General features: G+C 42.9%; 1 protein-coding gene across 4 annotated transcripts in view; it reads left to right on the forward strand.

Moving 5' to 3' along the window:
• The window catches only part of fgf11a (fibroblast growth factor 11a), a 93570-nt gene that overhangs the window by 37912 nt on the left and 28777 nt on the right, over positions 1 to 26881 (forward strand). For all 4 annotated transcript variants that reach the window (XM_074623878.1, XM_074623877.1, XM_074623880.1 and 1 more), the window contains one exon: positions 17071 to 17181. In XM_074623878.1, coding sequence (XP_074479979.1) covers positions 17071 to 17181 — 111 coding nt within the window. The remainder of the gene's footprint in view (positions 1 to 17070; positions 17182 to 26881) is intronic.

Consider the following 26881-nt stretch of genomic DNA (forward strand, 5'->3'; position numbering starts at 1 on the left):
AGAGAGAGGCGTATATACAGCGCGAGAGCCTGATTAGCATTGTGCTCCATGTTCCACTGCTGTGGCTTGAAGAGAGAGGGAACGACAGAGAGAGAGAGGGATGAAGGAGGCAGAAGTGCTGGCTCAGCAATGTGCCAAAGGAAGAAGGAGAAGAAGAAGAGAGGAGGATAGAAGGTGAGAGGTGCTCACTCCATATGTTTAGAGATGAATGAGAGGAGAGAACAGTATTGTCTAAAGGCCCCTGCACACGTTGTGATTTTACACCGTCACAGATGAAAGTCGTGACAGAAACAACAGAGTTTTGGCGACCAAAGATCGTCAAGATTCAGGGATCATATTTACTTTTTAGGGCTACGATTGACCAGGCATTCATCTCACAAACTGACATGCTTCAGAATTAATCAGAACAGATTGCAATCAAGATTTTATTAGACCCATCACACACAGAATAACGTTCCTTGAGTCTCTCTTTTTTGTTGATTTTCTATATTTTTCTTATTGACAACAAATCCCATCAAACAGAGGGTTTCAGACAGAGGGTGAAAACAGGTGCTGCAGCACAGCCGGTATGAGAAAAATAATGTTTTTTGAACATTAAAGCATGTAAACATGTATAGTAGAAACCCAAAATACAAGTATGCACCTGAAAAATGAATATAATATGTCCTCTTTAACTTATCCTTACTATCCAGGCTCCTTACATGCTTGCTTATAACTTATTCGAAGAGTTGGGTCTCCGAGAATGACAGCATTGTGTTAAGAACATGGATAGACTAACTTATCAGAGTTAACGTGAATACATTAGTTCTGCCCCTTCAACCCGGCCCCTGATAAGCGGAAGAAAATGGATGGTTGGCATCAGTTTTCATCAATTTGTGCAGAGGTTTTTCAGGTTTCACTGCAGAGCTTGTGCGATTGACAGTAGACCCTTTTCATAAAAGCAGAACGAACAGGTACGGGAGGGGGAATTGTCCACTGGTTAATCGATCACGGATGGCGTATGTGCTAAAATGGGTCGCCAAATATACTTTGGCGGCCGTTAATATACCTGGGTGGCCCACCCAAGTAAAATCTATGTGTGGAAAGCACTGTAGTATATTATAAAAGAAAAACAAAAGATTGGAAATAAGTGAAAAACACACATCATAAAGCTTCATATGGTATATTACATTACAATGTAATAGGGCTGTCCTGAATACCATTTTTGGAAATATTCAAAGCTTCTTGATGTTCTTCCGCACTACTGTACACAAGGAAAAACGAATAATAATTAATGTTGAATATGAATAATGAATAATATTCTGGGATTATTCCTTATTTCATGGAATATTTTGGTATTTATACATTATTATTACATACTTACATAATAAAAAAAACAACACAAGAAAACAAAACATTAATATACTGATTTGGAGTATTACGATTACCATGGCAACAATGGAAGCTTCAAATCATTCGGGTCAGCACTACAATGTGATAATAAAACTTGACACAGTATCTGCTTTAAAAGCCACTGAAATACTGTCAAGTCTGAGCCTCACTCCAAGATATCACAATTAATTTCCCAATGATATCCCGATGTTTAAAACCACCACACGTAGAGCCGTGAAGTAGTTTCTGATAATAATGTGAAAGCAAATTGATTCGTCCTCTTTCTATCAGCGACTCTGGATGGGATCCAAGTGAAGAATTGAGCAAAGAGTCCTCCTGGGTGGTTTAAATTCGTCAAGTCATTGTCGATTCACCCTTCCCTCCAGCCCATTACCCATCTGCTCCAACACACGCTCTCACACACACCGTCTCCTCTTGAGGATGACAAACCCACCTGTGTGTGTGTGTGTGTGTGTGTGTGTGTGTGTGTGTGTGTGTTGCAGGGAGATAGCAATTGGTCATTAACTAATGCATGGTGGGAGAGCGTGTCCGCCGCTGCCGGCCTCGCCGAGGTCAGAGGTCACCGACGCAAAAGCACACAAGTCCCCTGCAGGGCCGACTCGGCCTCATCCATCTCTGTCAGAGTCTCAGCCAACAACACACACACAAGCATGAATGCACAGAGACACGTGGAGGTGTTCTCAGGTGGATACGTGCACACAAACATACACACACAGACATGTTTTGCTTATGATTACACACACACACACACAAATGGAGCAACCCGAGAGCATCTGGTGACACTTTCACATGAGTTTTGTTTGCACTCTCGTGGGAGACGATTGAAAGAGAATGACAGCAGCAAGTGTCGTGACCTATTTCTGACGACCTGTTTCTCATCTTTCTTGTCATCTGAGGAGTAACAGGACCGTCAGCTGCACACACACACATGCACACACACAAGATAAACATCCATAAAACATACCTGAAAACTACGGCTGGGATGATTCACCTATCTCCCAATTCAATACTATCACGGTATGTATTGCGATTTTTAAGTATTGCTATTCCATATTACAATTTATCAGGATTTTTGTTAACTTTTTTAACACTGGATCATGACAAAAAGCTGAATCATACACTTCTAGGGACGTTTACTTTGGAACACATCTAAATTAATACAGTAAAAATGTTTGATTTTCAGCATGTATGTAGTCAGAGATGTCCTGAAGTCAGATATATCAGTATCATTGTCAGGCATTATTGATTAAATTTTTTTCCAGCAACCCCAAAATCAAATTATAATAATCCCTCACAAATTAGTGTAATTTTCTTTTTAATTTCCCTTTGTTAACACCTTATTTTGAAAAACATACGTAGTCACACGTGTATAGTTCCTCTAACTTTGCCAAGGTCGTCTCTAGCTCTCCCGTCAGCTCCGTTCTCTTTAAACATCCATGGTCAGCTCCGTCTGGGCCGTTTGAATGCATTTAACATAAATGTCAGTATATGGGTGCTCTACAGTCGTAGCGTCGGCTGATTTGACCACAGAGAGACGGCTGGCTTGACCGCATGTTACCGCAATACGATAACGTTTCCTGTCCGTGACAGAGTTAGCATGCAGCTTTAGTCATGATGTCTAGCTCTGCTTTTCCTGGTAATGTGTGAAAGCCAAAGTGTTTCCATACTTAACTGGATGTGTAGAGTTAACCACTCTGGATTTAACGTGTGAGGGTGCAGATGGTATCCACGCCGACTCTCCGCCGTTATCTACTTTTTCGTTTCGGCTTGTGGCGGACGGCTGCAGTTTGTTTTGGTTGACGGATATGGAACAGATATGACGTCACGTTACTCAGACTACAACAATAACAGCAGTAACTTCTACCTGTGACATATTACCCTTTGGGAAAGTGTTCAGTGTTCAGTCAGTGTAATACAGAAGTGTTTGAAATGTTCCTTATGGTTACAATGAAAATAGTTCACCAAAGTTGCCAGTGGGCAAAATGCTACCTCAGTCTTCAGCTAAAGGATTTCATCTGTCTTTGATACCTGAACTTCAAAATGTCAGCGAGTCACTAAAGTTTCAGGACTAAAAAGCTCAACATTTTCCGCAAATTCAACTCCACATTCAACCAATTAATAACATCAGAGTTGTAAACTTTGTGGCAATTTGTGTCTTTTTGTGTATTTCCTTCACATTTTCATGTCCGATATTTATTTCCTCCACTTGTGCGTCGCTGTGAGTTATGGCATAATATGCTGTAGAGCGTCTATAGGCAGGAAATTGGCTTGTATTTGCCTCTAATGGCTCTTAAGGGAATATTCCTATTTATCTCTGTATAGGTCAGCACTTACCAGGAAGAGGAGAAATATAGTCCGGTGTTAAAAAGCTGAAAGATGTAAGGTGTCGTTAAGAGAGGGCGAAGAAGAGAGCGATTAAACCGAGAGGGCGTGCAGGAGAGGAAAAAGGAAGAGAAAGAGAGAGATGTTGGTGATGAAAGGAGAAGAAGTGTGTGGGTGGAAAGTTTGGTTCCTGGCCATTGACTCTTTTCAATGTTACAACACCAGGGCCATTGGTGATTGATCTCTCCGCTCGCCTCCCACCGTCCTCTCTCCCTCGGTGATCGGCCTCCGCTCCTTCGTCTCTTGCTGATTCACTCGCTCGCTTTCATCCCGTCCGTTTGCAAATGTTTTCACACAGTTTATCTCTATCCTTCGTCCTCCCTCCCTTCTTCTTTACCCATACTCCTCCTCCTCCTCCACTCTCTGGTGTTAATTCTAGTTTTCCCTCCGTCTCCCTCCATCTTCGTCTCTTTACATCCTGACATTTCCTTCCTCCATTGTCCCTTTCTCCTTCCTTTCTCACCTTCTCTTCCACTTTAACTTTCTTATTTCCCCATCCTCTTTTCCTATCTCCTTTTAAGGTCCAGACACTATAGACATATATACCTAGACGCCGCATTGACTCCTGGATCGTACGTCAACGTGGGCGCCATATTGGACCAGGCAAGACCGACCTTGTAAACAAATACAAGGGAACGGGAGAGCTGCAGTTTTTCTTGATCAAAAGCGCTATAACATCTAGATTTCTCGACCGATTTTAGTGAATCGGAGTAACGTTAATTTAACGCAACAATATTTTTTCTTTTCCCAAAGATTTTGGTGCAAAACTATTCAATACGTTACTGCTTCCGCTTCATGGATCACCGGTCTGTCCTTCGATATGGTGGGATTACACCGACTACCACGGCAACCCATGTCCTCTCCTCCATCCTTTCCACCTGTCTCTCTCTTTCTCTCTCTCTTGTTCCCCCCTTGTTCATCCAGTTTTCTTTTCTCTCCCTCCATGTCTCTTTGTCCTTCCTCCCTCCCCCTCAGGTGATATCGGGTCCTGGCCTGGATCCACACTGGGTGGGCGGGGTCTCCCAGCTGATCGTTACTGTAATTAACATCAGTAAAGAAGGGTCCTGGGATACTGGAAACCCCCTGACTCGCTCAGCTCTCTATCTCTGTCTTTTCCTCCCTCCATCAGGCCTCTGCAGTGTTCTGTTACAACACAAGCGTTTTAAAGTAAAGATATAACGCTGGAACACTGTTTTGTTTACCTTCATGGCCAGAAAACTGTCAGCTGGTTTACATATAGAGAGTCCTGCATCTCATCAGCACTCGCCACCAGCTTCTCTAGCTATACAATACTTACTGCGTTGGCACTGAATATTGGTACTGGACGTCAATTTTGTGGTGCAAGTTTGTCCAATATGGACATCGTTTCTGGTTACACTGGTCCAAACTAACCTGCTGGAGGTCACTCTCTGTGCTTTGTGTACACTTTGTCTCTGCTAAAATACTACCTGCCCTCATGACTTGCTGTTTGTTAATTTGATTAAACACATGAATTTAAAGGTGAATACGGAAAAGCTCTCGATTTACCAGTCCATCTACGTTCCAACCCTCACCTATGGTCATGAGCTTTGGGTAGCGACCGAATGAATGAGATCGCGGATACAAGCGGATGAAATGAGCTTCTTTCGTAGGGTGGCTGGGCTCAGCCTTAGAGATAGGGTGAGGAGCTCAGACATCCGGAGGGAGCTCGGAGTACAGCTGGGGCCAACTGAAGTTCGGGCATCTGATCAGGATGCCTCCTGGACGCCTCCGTTTGGAGGTTTTTCAGGCACGTCAAACTAGTAAGAGGCCCCGGGGTAGAGCCAGAACACGCTGGAGAGATTATATATCTCGTCTGGCATGGGAACGCCTCGGGGTCCCCCAGGAAGAAGCTGGTAAACGTTGCTGGGGAGAGGGACGTTTGCTCAGCCTGCTGCCTCCGCGACCCACGAAATATCAATCAATATAAGGTTGTTAAATCAATAAAAGAAAAAACATTTATGAGCTAGACAGGAAATGAGGTGAAAGGACAAAAAAAAAAGACATGCAACAAATGTCCAGTGTCTTAAATCACAGACCAGCACGCCTCCAATAATGGTTTCTTTCAACCGCGACCACAAAGGCTTCCTAACCTCGACCAAGTTGTTTTTGTGCCTTAACCACTGTGGCAGATCAGAAAACATTTGTAAGGTTTTTGGAAGACACTGACCAATGATCCCATCTTGCCAACAGGATTTCGGAAGGCCCTAACAAACAACCTGTTTTGTTTTTAGTTTGGACGACTTGTTGGCGAGGTTACAGCGCCCTGTAGGGCTGGATCTTTTTCTGCTTCTGCAGCAACATCCGAAAGTTCAGATTTCACTCTGGTGCTTTGTACAATTCCTGTCCTCCTTCTGTGTCTCTCTTACATTTTCTTTCTGACATTTGCGCTCTCTCTCGTCCTTGTTTTCTGTCTCTCTGTCTCTGATCTGTAGCTGTTTTTTTTGTTCTCGTACCCACTTTTCCCTTCTCTGATCCAGGTTAGGCCTGTCTCACCGGGTACATCTCCTTCTCTCTCAGCCTTCGCTTTGCTTCTTCTCTCTCTCCGTCTCCTGTCTGTTTGACTATTACAAACACAGCCACCCCCGAGGGTATCTCTCTTTTAGCTTTTCTAAAGTGTCGTCTCCTTTCTTGATTTATGCCCACCGTCTTTGTCTCACTCTTTCTCCTTCTCATCCCATTTTCAATCTTGTTCTTTATCCCCTTTCCTTATCTTCCTCTCCGTATACTCTCTCTCTCTCACTTCTGAGACAGCTGCTTTTGTTTCTCTCTCTCTCTCTCTCTCTCTGACTTAATCATTAGGCCATTCATTTAAGCTTTAAATCATTAAGCTTTAGAGCACAGACTGAAAAGTTCACCCGTTGCTTTTCTAATTAATCCAGAATGACTCACTCTCCCTGACCTATAAGTGTGTGAGTGTGTGAGTGTGTGTGTGTCACCTCTTGTTCGAGTGCTTCCCGATGAACATCTTTCCCATTGTCTACTCATGGACCTATGTGTGCTTGTCAAGGTGGGGTTACTTTTCCAGCGTCATCACTGTAATTACCAAGCCCAAATGAAGCAACTCTCCCCTCCAAAGAGCCCAGAACAAGCGACCTTTCCTACCTACCACAATATGAGAGAGAGACAAGGCCACTTGATCGCTTCATTTGTATGAATTTATTTTGGATTGCATGCATTTCATTTCATTTTTGCATCCATATAAGCTTGTAACTTAACATTTTTCTTGTTATATACTTAAAGAAGTTTGCATTAATCGGTTAAAATTCCTAATATCGGTTAACGGTTAATAATTAACATCCCTACTATAAGCCAAAGTTACCTATAATTAGCTACTTATAAGTTAAAGTTGGACTGCAGTGAGCGAGAGAGAGAAGTGATTGACCAGGAAAGAGGGAGAAGCAGTTTGTTTTGAAGGCGTCCCGCCCCTTTCTCTCTCTCCGTCCTATGAGGGATGAGGCTGCTGGCGGTTTTGGAGATGATTGATGGTCCTTGTAAATATGGCCATTACCATATAGGCTCTCCCCGCCTTTATACCCATTATTCATTGTCAACCGGGGCCACTGTGAGCCCCTAATTTTATGCAAGTTAGCTGTGCACTTAACGTGAATGGTGAAATATGAAAATATGAGGACAACGCGTGATGCTGAATCCAGATGTTTTTGAGCATTAGAGAAAAAAAATAACTTCACTGTGATATGAAAAAAATCTACATACCATGCCTCCGCTTGTTCTCATTTCAATACAGAATGTGTTATTGCTTTTGTGGCTGCCGCCGAGCGTTTACCGTACCGGTGGATGCAATAAATGCTGGGAGATGAAATACTAGCAGTTGTAAAATCCATATGTCCATGGATTAATAGCTTCAGGCTCTCATGCTAGTGGTGAGAAAGACAATATTAGAGTCAGTGGGGAGTAACAAGCTTATTAACTCCGGAGAAAGCTGAGAAGTGTTTCTGGGACCAGTGTGCAGAGGCATGGCATGTTAAGTAGCAGCAACCAGGCAGGAATTTGCCCACAGTGCTATATTCGATAAGAGAGAATTATACTGAAATGACCTTTGTGCACTGCCTCAGGAAGGAACAGACATGATGGGAGCTTGAAGTTGGCAATACATGCAGAAAAAAACACAAGTACACAATACGCTGTGAGTTTGTGCATGAAGATGCATGCATGTTATACAGTGGCAAAGGTGCAGGCACAGACTAACACTCTTTTACTGCACGAACAGCATGCAACTGTAAATTGCTGCCGCTCCGTTGCTCGGCCTCGAGGAGTAATTACTTGAAAAATTCAACTGTGCTTTGTTTCCACCTGTCAGGCGGCACAAAGGACAATCTGTCAGCAAGTTGACCGAGAGTATTGTGTTACAATATGCCTATTCAATTGTGCTTGATGGCTTAAGAATAGAAGGAAACAGCCTCTGCAGCTGTGTTAAATTTGGCACCTGAAGTTGTTTGTCTTGTTAGTTTTAGTCCAGTTTCTTGTCAGTGAAAAGTTTTGTCATGCATTTTAAATTTGTATAACTTCGAAAGCTTTGTATCTTAAAGTGCTACAGATACCAACAGAGTACTTCATTTGATACTTTCAAATGTTTCGGTGTCATCTCGGCACACTGGGCTGCCAACTCCATGAAATACATGGTGCTCTACTTTATAACATCACAGACTGTATTGGTTGTAGCTGCTGCGTTAGTGGGCCAAGCACACGTCTCATTAAATCTAAGACTGCTTGCGGTGATTGGCTGCGAGCAAAAGCATACAAATAGTCTTTTTTTTCAAATCTGATTACGAAAAGGATTGACCGCAAGTGTCGTTTGACCGGAGAAGTTTCAATACTACTTGATACTAAGTTATTTCATTCAATACCACCCACCCGCCTTAGAAGTATCGGAAAATAAAAATGTCTCAGTTTCATCTGTTCATAGCAAGTTTATGGATTGACATTGATGAAGTCTCATAGGCAAAAGTTAAGATAATGAAACAGAAAATAATAAAATAAATGATAATAACAAGGAATAAAATAAATAAAGTCAACTTTTTTTACCTTAGTTTTGTTACATAACTTGTGTTTCTTATTTACGCGTTACGTAATAATACAAATATACTTATTTTATGTAACAAACATACCTATTTTAACCCAAACCACAATCTTTTTCTAAACCTAACCAAGTAGTTTCATTGCGTAAGTAAACCTAAAAACTAAGTAAATCTACGTTGGAAGTTTATTTTGAAAAGAGACTGTATCCATGTAACAAGCTGAAACTTCTTGTGAACACAGAAGTTTATTTTGAAAGGACACTATGCATGTAACAAGCCAAAAACTGACACGCCGTCCCTGACATCCAGAACTGGCTCTAAAGGGATACCAAGCACGCCATAGCTTGAAGCGTCGGTATTTGATGAGTTGGAAGTGAGAACGTGTTGCAGTAACAGAAACTGCAGCACAATGAAAGGTTATACTGATACACTAAAGTTATACCACTACCTGAAGTTAGTTTAAGATTTTACAGCTACGAGCAGCTGTTATTATACTTAGTTTGTTTTGAGTATACACTCATACACACGCTACATACTCATGAGTGTGAGAGTTGTGAGAAACATTGCCTGTAACAGCACCAGTAGTGTGTTAGAGTTACACATCTCAGTTGTTATTCTTTCCATCTTTCTTCTTTGTAAAGTCCAGTATAAAACTCTTAAAGTATCACTTCTTCCTACACAGTGTTGCCTCCTCAACTCTACCAGCAGCCCGTCTCCTCTGTTTGTTGTGATTCATTTGCGGTGCGGTGATGCATGAAGCTGCTGATTCTCTCCAATGAAGTTTTCAAGCTCTAACGCTGCCAGTTAGTGAACTACAATGGCCATAATTCATCAGCGATGCGTCAGTGATGTAGCACATCTGTTCTCCCCGGAGTCTGACTGCGTCGGTGCTGACACAGACCCAAAGCAGAGCGTTTAAGATGACGTCTCGACAAACAGATGGAAATATAATAATCAGCTATTGTCGCAGTGCCATCAGCTTCAAGTGCTTTGACAGACTTCAGTGCCTGGGAAAAAGAAATATGAATTACAGCGCTCGCTAAATGAAACATCAATAACAAGTCGTCAGTGTATCCCAGTGCTGCTGAAGTGAGCTGACTACCTGTGGGAAACATATAATGGCAGAGAGATTTACTCCCACTTTTCTTTCCTTTATCTTGTCCTCAATATCTCATTTTCCTCCCCGTCTTCCTCTGAATGACATGCCAGTCGTTCAGCAGAGTCTCTGACGCTGTTAAATGACGTTTCATTGACACCACTATTCTTCCTCGTCACCCTCCTCTTTCCACTGCATCACTCCTTCACCCTCTTTCACTCTTTTGAAAAGAGCAAAAGTAAGGACTTCTGTGCTGATTGGATATGCATCTTTGGGATAAGATAGGGAAGAAGAGAGGGAGGGAAGGGGACAGAAGGGGAGAGAGAGAGCGAGAGAAGGCAGAGGGAGGGGGAGAAATAAGAGGTGCTGCATAGCCAAATAAACCTTTTAGGGAGGAATCAGCGACAATTTTGCTGTTGGGCTCCAACTGGCCCTCTCGTCTGTACAACGTGTACCCTGTGGCCACCATGCTCCCATTAATTCCAGTGCAACCAGTGCTCCCATGTAGGGATGTCAAGACACCAGAAAAGTACTAGTCGATACCAATACCAGTGAAATTCCACAATTCTTAATACCGATTCAATGACAAAAACAAAAACAAAACACTAAACACTAAATCCCATATACTGTACTTAAACATCCACTCCTTTATCACTGTTTGCATACTGTTTTTTGTTATGAAGTTAAACAGGCCATAATTCCCTCTCTATTATCTATCTTATATTGCTGTGATAATCTCCTTCAAACAACTGGGTTTATTCAAGTTTCTTGCCAAAAACTATGTTTTACAAGTTTACATTTGAACACATCATGAATGTTAACTTTAGAATTTAACCTTCGCCCTCTCATTTTTACTAAATAGAGCCTGAACGCCACATAATGGCACTTCCCGTTAACGGTAGCTCTCCTCCTGCCGATTTCAACACAGATTTGTGTTCACAATGGAGCATTATCAGGGTAAAAATAAGGTGTGTCCCCTGGATATGTCGATAGTGAGTTTACTTTTGTGTCGGTTTATAGTAACTAGGGTTGTCAATCGGTTAACATTTTTAATTGCAATTAATCGCACATTTTTTATCTGTTCAAAATGTACCTTAAAGGGAGATTTGTCAAGTATTTAATACTGTACTCATGGGAGTAGGCAAATATGCAAATGTTTGCATTCATTTATTGTTAGAAATCAATTAACAACACAAAACAATGACAAATATTGTCCAGAAACCCTCACAGGTACTGCATATAGCATAAACACATATGCTCAAATCATAACATGGCAAACTGCAGCCCAACAGGCAACAACAGCTGTCAGTGTGTCAGTGTGCTGACTTGACTATGAATTGCCCCAAACTGCATGTGATTATCATAAAGTGGGCATGTCTGTAAAGGGGAGACTCGTGGGTACCCAGAGAACCCATTTACATTCACACATCTGGAGGTCAGAGGTCAAGGGACCCCTTGGAAAATGGACATGTCAGTTTTTCCTCTCCAAAATTTAGCATAAGTTTGGAGCGTTGTTTAACCTCCTTCCTGACAAGTTAGTATGACATGGCTGGTACCAATCGATAATTTAGGTTTTCTAGTTCCATATGATACCAGTATCATCATCTAGCTTTAAAACTGAGCTACAACCTCCGAACAATCGATTGCGTTAAAACGAATTTGCATTAAGGCGTTATTATCGCGTTAACTTTGACAGCCCTAGTAGTAACTCAGCTATCTTTAGGAATATGTACCATGTGAATACAACATTAAACTAAGAAGAAAGGGACCCATCCACCAGCCCAACCTCTTCACTCTCACTTTCCGCCTCGCTACTTATCAGGCACACCACTTCCTTGACTGGCACTGAACGTTGGCACCGCTCATAAATCGTGCCCTGCCGAACCGTCCAATGTGGAAGTAATTCTAGTGATATTGGACCATAAACAGTGAGAGCACACTTGAGAGGGAAAGTAAGAAAGAGATGGATGGACGGAGGGAAGGACACCGAAATATGTCCAATAATGTGAGTGTGATGACAGACAGACAAAGTCCTTGGCAGACCATCTCTGCTTCTTCTGCCAATTCTGTCGGAGGTGTCCAACACACACACACACATTAAGAACTGGAGTGTGTCATGGAGGTGAAAATAACACTAGCTGCTGCCCAGTTGTCGTCTGTCTCGAGGCACCGGGCAGCCGGAGGGATCACGGTGACTTTAACGGTTGAAATTCTTAATAAGTCAAATTAATCCTGCTCTTTATTGAGGCCAATCTTTAATTGGCATTGAATGTCTGTGGGATGAGCACAAATCCTCCTCATGCATAAACACACACACGTGATCTTGTGTTGCAGGATATGATGATCTCTGATAACAAATCTCTTGTTTGTTGACTAATGCTATGATAGTCCCAGGATTATGTTCTAATGTGACTGCAATCAATACGAGCATGAATTTATTTTAGTCCCACGGTCTTAATGCCGTTTCACCCTGCCAAGAATGAAACTGTAGGGGAAACTCTGCATTGTTGTAATTTGGGACCAAAAATTGTAAGCGAAAAATGAGCAGCTCTAATCCCAAAATGTCAGTACCAGTTTTGGAAGCCTCCTTCAGTTAAACCTCAGGCTGGATGCAGGCTTTAACTGGCCCAGTGTTTCAGCTTCACTTATTTCTCTCCTCTGAACAGAGGCGCTGTCTAAATGGGAAATTTCTTAATGATTCAGGCCCACAGCTGTATAGGGTGTCCAGGATTGTAGATACTTATTGTGTCAGAGCTGCTGTTTAAAGGGGCACTCTTACTTGTCATGAGGAGGACTTTTCAACAATTTCCATCAGGATAAATACATTTTTAGGAGCTCAAACAGAGCGTTTGAGACAGAGGGTGAAACGAGGTGCTGCAGCACAGCCGGTATGAGAAAAGTAAAGCGTTTTTTGAACATTAAAGTATGTAAACATGTTCTTGTAGAAACCCATGACACAAGTATGCACCTGAAAAAAAGCACAATAGGTCCTCTTTAAAAGGTCCATGTAGCTACATAAATATAGACATTAATACATATAAAACAATATGTTGATACTTTACATTTACACTTTTATATTGTAATTTGAGTTGCATTTGCTAGAAATGGTTAATTCCTTAATGCAAGTGTCTCTGACTCAAACATAACTCCAGTATGCATGTCGGATACAAGTTTTTACATCCTGCCCAAATCAAGTTTGACTTCTGCAAACAGATATACCATCTAAAGTTTCCCAAAGAGACATAGAGACTGCTGAGGCAGTTGCAAAGGTCATCCCACGGGGGGGGGAAAGATCAGGGTAACATACAATATCACATCTCCTTGCTTATAACTTGTGCCCGGTAAGTGAGAATGTCAGTTCATCCGTCCAACTGTCTGACATAGATTATTCCAATGACCCCCTCTAACCTTTTTGTTTGGCATCACAGTCAAACACAATTCTCCATTGATTGATTTACATATCCTCGGCCCCCTGTGGCTCAATCCCAGTGTCTTTGATGAACACTGAGCTTTCCTCCAGTGCAACGATTTGGCCAAAATGTTGGCGTGGGGACATCAGGTTTCAGACAGGTTTCATGCTGTGTTGACATTGTGAGGACAAAGCATCCGTCACTTTGAAAGTCTTGTTTAACAAGCTGTCATGGAATAAGGTGAGCTGCTGTGAAGCTACTAGAAATAGTCTATTGACTTCAGTCACTTGTGATAGAAAGAGTTTAACAAACTGTTTCATATTCTAGGCAATGATTTTCTGCTTTTCTTGCATTTTCCCTCTCGACCTACAGTCCGCTCACATTAACTCAGGCACTGTGTGTGTGTTTGTGTGCATTTAAACCCTCGGTTTAACTAACATACCGCCTCAGGTATGACTCAAGGCAGTTTCCCCTGCTTTTAGCCTTTGCTTCTACATGGGTTGATGAAGAGATGCTGTGTGTGTGTGTTAGCTTTGTGAAGGCTCTTTACATGCACCAGTAGTCTTGCATGTCCGAGCAGCGTGTTCTGGATCACAGCGGCGTTACCGAACAGGGATGCACGGAGGCGGAGTCACTCTAAAGGTCAACGTCAGCCTCCTCTGTTGCTCTGCTCTGCTCTGCACCGTGGCAGATGTGTTAAGCAGCACATGGCCTGGTGTGCGGTCTGAGGCTTAATTTGGGATTAACACTCAGGATATTACAGATTACTACACTCCACGTTTGACCTTCTGTGTCTAAGCAGCCAGCGGTGGATGGATGAGCTTTTATCTTTTCAGTAGTTACAGTACAGCGACTCAATCTCGCTGCCGAGGCCGGAAACCACCAATGAAAAGCTTCCAAACATGTTGTGTCACACTGTCAGAGTGAAAGGGAGGATTACACTCCAGCGTTTCTTTGACTAATTCACAGACATCAAGGCTTGACTCAAACCCTAATGAGCTTCTATTCAACAACTTCCGGAGGTTTGCAGAAAGATTCGTTAGCTTTGCAACGACAAAAAGAAGAATATTTACTTATTTGTAATCTGGCGTTCTGACACCTTCTCGTAAAATTTAAAAGAATCCTGTCAAATCGATGAGATTGATGAGTATGACTGTAATGATTGCTGAGAAAAACGGGATACAGAACAAGAATTTCAGAACTATGTTGCATTGATTTAGTAAAATATATTTAATTTAAAGGGGCACTCAACCAGTTTTACACATCGAGGTCAACTTACTCTTCATGGAAAGTACTACTCAGCCTGTGAAAACAGGGGTATAATGTCCTCTAGAGGGAACTTCTGAGCATCAGATTGATGGGCATTTACCCATCAATCTGTCTGACACTAAGGTGTCAGCGTGCCTCAAATGCCTTTTGTTGAAATGTCTCACAGCTTCTGAAACCCCTTCCCCCCACACACACACTTTTCAGACTTTCTTGTCAGATTGTTTCAAAACTGACAATCTGACAAGAACACCCAACTCACACAGTGATCAACCAGGTGTGTGCAGGTGAGACGGTATGCCACGACTGTTCAAAAGCGTCCGCCATTATCCCCTTTTTGGACAATTCATTGCATGTTGCCACACTGTCATGGTATGGCCTTTGAGCGCGGCAGTTCCGAACAGCTATAAACACCTTTGACACACCAAACCGACATCAAAGAACTAGCGGGGACGAAGGCCGACCGTTGCGTCTTTTCACGTCATGTCTCGGCCAAAACGTTGCACTTGAACGCACCGCAAAGACTACAGCCGACGGACAGTTACCACGTACGCTCTGCGAAGGGAAGGGCCGTGACTTAGGTTCTCTATAGCACATGTAATTAAAAAAACTAAACAACATATACTCAAATACGAAAATGTACTTATGTTCTGTAAATGTTGGGAGTTGGCAGTGAATGCCTCTCTCTCTCTCTCTCTCTCTCTCTCTCTCTCTCTCTCTCTCTCTCTCTCTCTCTCTCTCTCTCTGTCTCACACCCGCGCTGTCAACCGAGGGCCAACTGCCAGCTGCCCCCGTACTTCTCTGTCCTCATCCATATTTGATGCATCTCATTAAAACTTGATTGTGGAAACACTTCAGCATTCTGACATTCCTTCTGATCCACTGTTTAGTCTCCCTCAGCACTTCGCAGTGAGAGAGCCCCCGTCAGTCATGCATGTGCGGCCCTGAGAAAAAGAAAACTCAACACAAACGCGAGGTTTGAGGAAGACACGCCAACTTATTTCTACAGCAGCGACGGCGGTGGTGGCGGGGGCGGAGGCGGAGGATAAAAATGCCTGATTTGTTCACCGAAAAACAAATAGTAGTCTGATGCCTCCAAGTGCACTGAGTAAATGACGACAGTTGGTATTTGAAGAGCAGGGTAAACAGACGACGGGAGATGGTTCATTAAACTTTCAGTGTGACGGTTAACTTGTTCTGGTTTGTTTTCTTGAGTTTTTGCCATCTTACATGCAGGAAATTGAGCTTTCTGCTCAGCTCATATGCACCACCTCAACGTTTTTGTGTCACACACTGGGGTTAGACAAAGGGGTGCTTGTGAGTTTGTATTTCCTGGTAGCTATCACGAAGGTTTAACCCTTTAACCTGCTAACAGAAATAACCACACAACTTAAACTGAGGCCTGAAACTGATACCCCAGAAGATAATAATGGGGAAGTCAACTGAATTACAATTAATAATTTGAATTTTTACATTTTTAAGGAAAAGTGTGTAACATTTAGGGGGATATATGTTTGTTAAAGTATGTTTTCTTTAGTCGATAATCACCTGAAACTAAGAATCATTGTGTTTTTCTTAGCTTAGAATGAGCCGTTTATATCTACATACGGAGCGGGTCTTCTTCACGGAGCCGGCCGCCATCATGTTTCTACAGAAGCCCAGAATGGAAAAAAAACAAACACTGGCTCTACATAGAGCCATTCATGTTTTTGCGTCGGCCACCGTAGTTCTCCGACATGCTTACCACAGTTGGTTGCAATCTGCAACCTCACCGCTAGATGCTGCCAGATCCTACACACTGCACCTTTAAGCAAAAAAATGAAAACAAATTAGGCTCTTTAAACAAAACAAACACCCCTTAAATACATTTAACAATAACTAAAACTAGCAATACACTTTATAAATTTGCAAAATAAAACAAAAAAAAAACCTTTTTACCTCACAAATACAAATTAGAAATTGTCCCTATAAAATCAAATAAAAAAGCTTCACATGTCCTTGCTATCTTTGCGCTAACGTCCTGCCTAATTAACTGAAATCTCAAGGTTTAAACTCGTGTTGGCGTCGTCTCAGTCCTCTACCTCTACATGTTTGAAGTGCTCGCCCCATTGTAGAGTGGTGGGCAGCTGCTACTGTACAAGCATCCACACACAGGTGCATGAGTGTAAACACACACTCTGTACGTACACACAAAGTGTTAAAACCGTCTTGCTTGCCTCACTTGAACCCGTGAGAGATGCTTCTTTTTAAGCAGAATCCCATCAATCCTGCTGAAGGCCACAGTCACATAAGCACACACACTTCACTGTTTGACTACCCCACAGTGCAAATATCAAGACCTGCTACTTGTTTAGTCAATGTGCATGCTCATAGGTAGGCGTGTGCATTAATGTAACGTTCACTGACGTGTGTGTGTGTGTGTGGTGCCGGATGCTAACGTGTGTTTAACCCTGTGTTTGCTCTGCAGAGCCCCAGCTGAAGGGCATCGTCACGCGGCTTTACTGCAGACACGGCTTCTACCTCCAGATGCTGCCGGATGGCACCATGGAAGGCACAAAGGACGAAAGCAGCTCCTTCTGTAAGTGAACAATCAGACACAGATCAGACTGTTAGATTGTTGACGGTGTGTATTTCAAAGCTCATAGTCATATATACAGTATATATATATATATATTCCACTGGGTGTTTCCCCTGCTTCCATGCCAAAGGACGTTTACAAAGGGACTTCCTGGTGGGACTAATGTATATCTCAACATCTGGACAGCACATGAATGCAGGATAACACTGACATGCTTTCTGGTTTGATGATGATGGCATACATAACTGCTCCCTGAATCTGTTGTCATGGTTTCCATATTCTCTGTCTCGCATTCCAGGCTGGTCTCATACATCGTTCATAGCTATACCTATGAAGAGTAATACACTGTAATTCGTATACAGTATATCCCACGAAATCAATTCATATGTAATCCATGTAATCGTGAACAAGGAAGTATAAATAGCGACAAATGCCACGTAGAGAGGAGGTCGGGGTGGATGGTGGGGTCAAAATACACGGGAATTTCGCCCAGGAGACCGGTGGTTGTACCCCGTGTGAAACCAGAAGTCAATGTTGATTTATTTGTCACGTAACTTCTGTACTTCGGTTACATCACCTCTCTAATCTAACACAAACATTGACTTATTTGTCACGTAAGTTCCGTACTAACGTAACGCGACTTCCACTATCTTTTCCTAAACCTAACGAAGTAGTTTTGTTGCCTAAACCTAGCAAAGTATTGTATTTCAAGCATAGTTATTTTAACACAACCCTCGATCTTTCCTTAAACCTAACCAAGTTGATCTTTTCCTGAACCTAAGTAGTTTTGGTGCCTAAATGTAACTAAGTAGTTTTGTTGCCTAAACCTAACAAAGTAAATCTTTTGCTAAACCTAAGTAGTTTTGTTACCTCAACTTAACAAAATCAATCTTTTGCGAAACCTATGTAGTTTTGTTGCCTAAACCTCACCAAGTAGTTTTGTTGCCTCAACCTCACCAAGTAGTTGTGTTGCCTCAACCTAACAAAGTCAGTCTTTTGCAAAACCTAAATAGTTTTGTTGCCTAAACGTAAGTAAGTGGTTTTGTTGCCTCAACATAAGTAAGTAGTTTTGTTGCCTAAACGTAATTAAGTGGTTTTGTTGCCTAAACCTAACTAAGTAGTTTTGTTGCCTAAACCAAGTAGTTTCATGTGAAGGCAGAAGTTTATTTTGAAAAGACTTTATGCATGTAACGACCAGAAATTGCCACGTGTTGCTGGACATTTGTAGGAAAACACACGAAAAATAAATAACAACTTTTCATAAAATATCATACAACCCGTTTTAAGAGGATACGTTGCACATTCATAGAGCACTATTTTGGGGGTGACTAGCTTGTAACTGCAGTATTTTAAAGTCACTTAATGTTAGCAGAGAATCCTCTGAGGATCTGAATCAAGACTTTAAGTTTCAGCCCATTAGTACAAAAAGCTGCTGTGGTCCTCTGTTTCTGAGTCTCCAGATGTACACACACACTCACACACGCACACACACACACACACACACACACACACACACACACACACACACACACACACACACACACCAACACCACCACCATATAAACACACACCTCACTCTGTGAGCGGTCATCACCTGGGTGATTACTGACCAAAAACATCACATCCTCTAGACTCCCTCCAATCCTCCCAAAGAGATCAATACTGTATTATAGGATATCCCTGATGTGGCAACACAGCATTTTTTTTCTGTCAAAACACCAGTTTGGAAGAAAAACATGAAGCTTGCACAATTTTGGATTTACAATCTTCAGAGAGGAGGAGAAAAAAAATCACATTTTGACTCTCAGTTGTGGTTCCCTCTGTAAAGTTTGTATTTCAGCATTTCACTGAGATGTCAGGATACTGGTGGCAGCAGCAGTGTTACCAGATGTGAATAACCTGGATTTAACCTTGAGGCATTTATCGGGAGGTTTTCCCCTGGCGTTTGTCCCGGAAAGAGAAAATGTAACGGCGTGTTTTATGTGACTTAGACATTGCCAGGATTGCTGATTGGAAACTTGCAGTTGTGTTTGCGCAAAGTGTTTCATTTAGATTTGGACGAGTAAAACATTTCCTCTCTAAAAGACAGGGGTTTTTGAGTAATAGTCCCTCGAGAGAAAGTATTGGGAAAACTTGCGAGAGAGTTCCTCCAACAGCTGTTTGGTTAAATTAGACCCACGACACCTCCAGACAGCTGCACAGTTACTGATTAGACCTGCTCTCACCTCCCACTTCTTATGTAACCGCACACCTACGCTGAGGCAAACATTACGGCACGGTGAACTTTAAACATTCTCATGTCCAAACTGAAATATTCATCACATAATACCGGAGGGCACATCCAAAGGCGAACGAGGCTCAATTCCAGACGGATGTAAAGACTGCTGTTGTGTAACAGCGCTCCTGGTGTGGCGGGATATTTAACACCAGTCATTGGAGGTCACACTGCAAAGTGTTTGCGTGGGTTTGACTTATAACAACTATTATTCCATCAATCCTGGTTTAATGCTATACTGGGCTCTTTGCATACTCAGAGGGGGGCAGGAAAGTTCGGTTATTTATTCATTCATGCAGGAATCGTCGAGTGATTGACATCATTGTAACTGAGTATCAATCAGCAGCACAATCATCCACCTGACCGTGTAGAATATTGAAAGGGTAGAAACAGCTGTGTGGGCATGTACCGTAACACACTGACTGTCAGGCTTATCTTCAGTAGTCTCCCTGGGAGCTGAGACTTTTCAGTATAATGCAAACGGGCCGGGGAACCAGACGGCTTTCAATTTCAGTCCATTTCAATTTACCCTCTTTTATTTCTTGCTTTTTTTTATAGCCAATAGAAATCATGTCGCGTCCAAAACTGGATGAGCTCCACTTTCCCATCAATTCGATTAAATACAAATTGATTAGGGAATATGCACCTTGTGAGCAAGATATCAGCTTAAATGTAGGTCTGAAAACTAGATCGTGACACAGGGCCCTTTGTCAAGAGGTAATAAAAAAGGCCCTTATGTCATGTCAGTTAATATCTCGCTTTAGTGGTGCTTTTATGGTATTCCCATATAAAGTTATAGTCCTATTACCATAAACCATAAATCACCAGATAGTGAACTTGAGGCTTTCCGAGCCCCTGGAGGTCTGGGGCCCACTCCTGTTGGTAATCTTGCACTTTGGTTGTCAACACATATTTTTGTCTCGTGATTTTTTAAGTTTATTACAACCAGTTTTTCACAGTTTCACCCATCATTTCTCTAAATTACGATAACATCGTAAGATGAGATAAAGGGGCCAAAACTAGTTTATTATTTAAACCACTTCATTTGGAGGTAAAGTTGAATGAGCCAAAATGTCTGCTCCCCAGCCGCCATAGTTTTAGCTGGCAGATCAGCTGTTCCCGCTCCACCAAAACCGTCTTTTACTCTTTCAAACAATCACTAACTAGTCTAAATAAACTCTTATTTCAACAAGTTAGATGTGAAAATGTGCCGGCTTTGCAAGTTGTTTCCCCCTACTCTCTCTCTCTGTGCTCGCTGAGCGTCTCTGTTTCTTCAGAGGCAGACCATTAAATTAGCAAAATAAAATGCCAGACATTGAAAGGCACTGTAACTGGGCCGATGTATCTCAATAACCTCTGAGACAAAATGAAATCCTGAAGCATGCACCTTACCTTAATTCAACATGTAACCTTCCACTCCCCTTCATCTCCTCTCCAAAATGTGTGCATGGATGTAGTAATTATCGGTATGCACCCCACCGCGCCGAGAAGATAAAAAAAAAGCCCAAATCAGCAGCAAAAGGGATAAATAATTAACAGTGTGATTCATATCTGAGGCCTTCGCCCTGACTGAGTTCTTGGCTAACTGTAGTACTGACTAATCTGCACAAAAACTGATGGTGAATAATACTTTTCTAACTCGACCTGCAAAAATAACAATTCTCCAAAGTACAGTTGACCTTTAAAGGACCTCTCCTCCCTCTCTTTCTCCATAACCGTTTTACACCACCCTTTGTGACCCTGAATGCTCCTGTAAACAACGGCGCCGGAATGAGATTTGAAGTGGGGGGGAAATCCAGTTTCGGATGACGTTATACTGTATAGTGTTTCCCACAGGAATTTGTAGTGGGTGGACCCCCCCTAGAGGGTCCGAGGACTTGGAAGAAAATTCTGTTCTGGTGCACTTTGAGAGCAAAATGAAGAGACTAGATCTATGAAGAACTTTGTGCTCAAGTTATCAATTTAATCATAAGCACATTGGTTGTATAGATATGAATAGTGATGATGCGGCAAAAAAGTCCCACCCACAAAGCATGGTAAACGAGTCCGTGTTTCAAGACGGGTGGGGTGCCGACATCGCCGCAGACCCTTCGCACTGAGGACAGTAGGGAAGAGGGCGCACTGCGCAACGGGCACTCCACGGCCCAGGGAAACGGCGAGGTCCGTTTGAAGGAACTCATGGTTGTAGCCACGACGCACCTTCACTCCGTGGCGCATTTCCAAGCCGTTAGAGCTGGTTCAACGGAGGAAATTCGATGCGATGGCCAGCCAGCGCTGGGGAGATGTCTAGACCCACCACGTTGACTGCGCGGACCCCAACTGTTGAGAAAAATATTTTCGGTTCATATTGAAACTGTGGCGGGCTGGATGTCAGCTCACTCGTCATGGTCGATTATGATCGGATAAAGCTCCAACATGTTACGCCATATACACATTATCTCCAGCGTTCTATGACCTTAATACCTGGCTTAGACGTTACCACTTTATTACCATAACGCCTGAAAGTGGGGGGGACAAAAAGTCACGTTGTCCCCCCTATTCCGGTGCCTACGCCTGTGACCCGCTGTAATGACACAGAACCAATGACCTGCAGGGATCAGGAGGGAGCACGGACACACAGGAGGACTGCATACCTCTCTGACCCCCCCTTTCGTCACCTCTCTTCCCCTCTGGCTTTTACAGCAGCTGCCTTTCACCTCCCGGTTCTCCTGGACAGAAATGTGTCGGGAAGGCGAAACGCAGAAGGGAAAGGTTGGTGTAGGGACAAAAGTTGGAAGGAGATATGGAAGCCCTGAGGGGATGTAGCAGAACAAAAAGTGACGAGTGTGGCTTTTGTATGGCCTTGCAATACTTTTATCACTTCTTTTTTGCCGTGTTCCCTCAGGGCCTCCATAACTAGGCGATAGAGGAAGTTGTCAGAAAGCTGTGAAGTGATTGTATATTAAAGCAAAAAGCGACAAAAGGAAGGAAACAGAGGAATGAGAGGATCAGAGAAGAGGGAAAGAGGGCACGTTGGAATACGCCAGAGAAAACTGAGCCAGAGAGACAAGACGGGCTGGCAGAGGAAGAGAGAGGAAGTGAGAGGGAGGGGAGAAACGTGAGGATGACAGAGAGAAAAGGGAGAGAGGGAGAGAGAGAGAGAGATGGGGAGCAGGAGGAGCAGCTGGCACACAGCTGATGGCTCTTCAATCACTGTGTCTCCCTCCTCTGGTGGGAGGTCAGAGGAGCTGCCACCCCCTCCTCCCGCCCTGCTCCTCTCTCCTTCTCTGTTCTAGGCTCTTCCAAGCTGTTATGTAATAAAGCTGGAAGAGGAATGAAGGCAGCAGAGACTAGTATATGAACAGGGAGTTGAGATTTATATCTATTTATTAAAGAAGAAAGTGTAATTTAAGGACTATACTGGTTTCTTTGCACCTTTTAGCCACTTTACTGTATAAATCACACCATTTTCCTCATTACTATGTAGACTTCTAAGCTGCCATAGGTTTCCATTCATTCCAGTCCATTGTGCAGCTTTCAAAGACTTAAAAGTAATAACTTAAAGGTCCAGTGTGTAGGATCTGGCGGTATCTAGCGATGAGGTGATGGAGATTGCAACCAACTGAAGCGTCTCCCGTGTGCCGAGCGTTTTGGAGAGCTACGGTGGCTGACGCAAAAACGCTAATGACCCTCTCTAGAGCCAGTGCGTAGAATGTGTGTGTGTGTACGTGGGAAGTGAGTGGTGAAGCAAGAGAAAGAGAGAGCGGCGGTGACGGGAGCGGGTAACGGTGTCGACTCCGATTTGAGCAATTTTTACAGTAATTTTTATTCAATATTTCAAAGGAATATAAAGATGAACATCTTGAAAAAAATCTAAATACAATAAACACACAGTAATAATAAATATAATTTTGTATAGCCTACATTTTCTTTTCTGCTTATGGCCTGTCATAGTTTCCGTGGCGCCTCTTGGAGGCCAACACCCTGGTTGAGAATCACAGTTTTGAAGTCCCTGAAAACATGGTTTCAAATCTAGCTCTCTAACATTAAATATGAATGACTAAATAATCAAAGTTTGGTAAAAAAAATTTCCTTAGTTATTATTTATTTAGATTGACAGTGCTTGTAATATAAGCAAACAACCCCATAAGCATCTGGTTGGTGAATGTGTAGATGTCAACATAAGATGTGTGTGATAGTGCCGATTACGGGGTTAATCAAACAGACTACAGATATGGTGACAACAGCAGCGGCAGAGGTGAGACACGGACAGAGCAGGGCTTTGGAGGGTTCTGTCATTAAACAGATAGATTAAGAAACATACAGGGAAGGAAACGGATATCAGAGGAGCTGAAAGAAGATTAAAGAAATACACAAAAGAGAGCACGGAGAGAATAAATGCACCGAGCGAGCGATGAGGGACGGAGCTGCTGGTGTGATTGTCACTGGATTTCTGAATTCTGTTTTGTCGGAGAGGAAAAAAGAGAATGAGACAGTTTGACAGACGAGGGGAGAGGAGAATAAAAAAGAGAAAAGAGGCGACAGGGAGAGATGAAAGCTATTGACTCTTGGTGTGTACATCGGAAAGCCATAAGGAAAAGCTTCATTCCCTGACTTTTATCCACTGTAATTACCATCTCCCACTGTTGGAAGGAAATTTGACTTATCTCTATGCTCTTTCTGTCTCTGTCTAACTTTCCCCCGCTGCTTGATAACGCTCCTTCACAGAGGGCAGAGAGAGAGAAAAAAAATTCAAAGACTTGAAAAGGCAAGATGAGGGGAAACTTCGCTGTGTGCGAGAGCCGCGGCGTTCAAGGAGGAAGAAATGTGAACATCGAAAGCAAATGCTCTCTCAGCCCGACGAGGAGGAAAAGGTAAAAGAGTACCAGAGCGGGGCTGGTGAGGATGAGAAAGAGAGCATGAAGAATACCAAACGAGGAGAAGTGAGGACACATAAGGCAGAGACGAGCGATGAAGAGACAGGCGGAGAAGGCTTCGGGGGTAAAATAGGACAAAGATGAATGGACGCCGATGGAAAAGTATTGGTTTCACAGGACGGGGAGAACGACGGCGGGCGACGAGGGAATTGAAAGGGAACAAATAAGGAAGAAAAATGGAGAGAGGTGAAAAAAAAACACAGAGTGAGATAAGAAAAAGGTTGTTAATTCATGACAAGGCAGGGTGAAAAGACAGAAAGCACCAGGGACAGAGAAGAGAAGACAGATGGACTGGAAGGGAAGACAGATAAAGGGCCCAGAGGAATCGGTTATGGAGAGGGAAAGCCTGGGGGACGAGGTAGAAGTTAAATAACAGGAGAGTGAAGGTAGTTGTCTTGTCATCAGAGTCATCGACCACGAGGGAAATCAGGCGTGAAGCTCCTCTACAAGTCATTTAATCCAACTATTGAGTCTCGCGCTCATTTTTTACAACACAAATGACAGTGTGTGAATGGAGAGAAGGTGTTTCATTTGTTGCCGATGCAAATCAACTTGTTTTTGTCAATTCAAGTGTTGTTCTACTGATCCTATATCCCCATTCCATACTGCATAGTAATGGCTCATTCATGTCACTTTGCAGTTACCATAATTACCAGTTTCCCACTTGTAAGTGCTGTTCATACTGGGAAACTGATTATTTTCAACCCTGCAGAAGTTGAAGTTCATATCGCACCGCGACGCTTTCATCCCGTCAGCTTCATTCCAACAGGAAAAAAAAAGAGAATAAAGAGCAGCCGGTGCCTGTCCACAAGTTAAACTCTGTGTGACTTCTCACAGATGACTGTAATCCTCTTCTCATTCCAGTAGAGACCAACTGGGCTACACAATAGAAGCCTGCAGAGCGGCAGCCCAGTGTGCAGGCCTGCAGATGCCCTCTGCACAGCTTAACTCCGTGTCCTGCTACGCCCCCCCCCCCCCCCCCCTCCTCCCATCTCCACTTTCTCCTTGTTTATTTATTGTGTTGATGATCTCAAGCCTCAAATTGACTTGTGGGATTGATTTGGCAACACCCGCCTCCCTCCTCCCCTTCATTTCCCCTCCCCTCTTCTCCCTCTCCCTCTCCGTCCGTCTCTCCCTCAAAAGACTTTTGATTAATCCAGCGACCTCCTCTGCGAGTTGCAGGGAGAAAAGCGAGTCAAACTGTAAGGACGGAGGAGGGGAAATGGAAAAAAAAAACTCTTCCTTGGGAGGGATGCAGAGAGAGAGATGAAGGAAACAAATGAGAGTGGAGAGAGGGTGAGAAGTAATTGACCCTGTTACTGTTGCTACGCATGCCAAGCTTTCCATTCTTGCACAGTACATAGTTTACAATAAGGGGGGGGGCAGAGTAACTCTAAAAAAATCTATAGCTAACTAGCTAATTTGGCTTGGTTGACAGCATTTTCTCCAGCTGAGTTTTCAGTGTTTCCATGGCTGACTAGTACGGCTGTCAGTCGATGCTGTCAGTTGATTAATGGCATGATTGTCCATAGTTAATCACACCTTTTATCTGTTCAAAATGTACCTTAAAGGGAGATTTGTCAAGTATTTAATACTCTTATCAACATGGGAGTGGACAAATATGCTGCTTTATGTAACTGTATGTATATATTTATTATTAGAAATCAGTTAACAACACAAAACAATGACAAGTATTGTCTAGAAACCCTCACAGGTACTGCATTTAGCATAAAAAATATGCTCAAATCATAACATGGCAGACTCAAACCCAACAGGCAACAACAGCTGTCAGTGTGTCAGTGTGCTGACTTGACTATGACTTGCCTCAAAACTGCATGTGATTATCATAAAGTGGGCATGTCTGTAAAGGGGAGACTCGTGGGTACCCATAGAACCCATTTACATTCACATATCTTGAAGTCAGAGGTCAAGGGACCCCTTTGAAAATGGCCTTGACAGTTTTTCCTCGGCAAAATTTAGCGTAAGTTCGGAGCGTTATTTAAACTCCTTCGCGACAAGTTAGTGTGACATGATTGGTACTAATGGATTCCTTAGGTTTTATAGTTTCTAGCTTTAAAACTGATCCCGCTACAACCTTAAAATCGCAAGTTTTGTTAATGCGTTAAAGAAATTAGTGGCGTTAAAATGAATTTGCGTCAATGCGTTATTATCGCGTTAACTCTGACAGCCCTACTGACTAGTATTAAAACAAGAACCCTGTGTGTGTCTCAGTGTGCAGCAGGTTATATGAGGTCACAAACACCACAGCAAGGCTGCTGTAAGAGAGTGGGGGGGAACAAGAGTGAAGGGAAAGAGGGGAGGGAGTCGATGTGTGCGTGCCCCGCTCTATTTGTCATCCCGGCCGCAGTCTTTGGTGACACCTTGTTCATTTGCGAAAGCGACTGTTTGAGATGCAGCGATCGATCGAGCAAATAGAAGCAGGGCCCCGAAGATAGAGAGAGAGAGATGGAGAGAGAGAGAGAGAGAGAAGCAGGTGCTGTTTTCATTA

Source organism: Sebastes fasciatus, chromosome 22, assembly GCF_043250625.1.
Source record: "Sebastes fasciatus isolate fSebFas1 chromosome 22, fSebFas1.pri, whole genome shotgun sequence".
Taxonomy (NCBI): Eukaryota; Metazoa; Chordata; class Actinopteri; order Perciformes; family Sebastidae; genus Sebastes; species Sebastes fasciatus.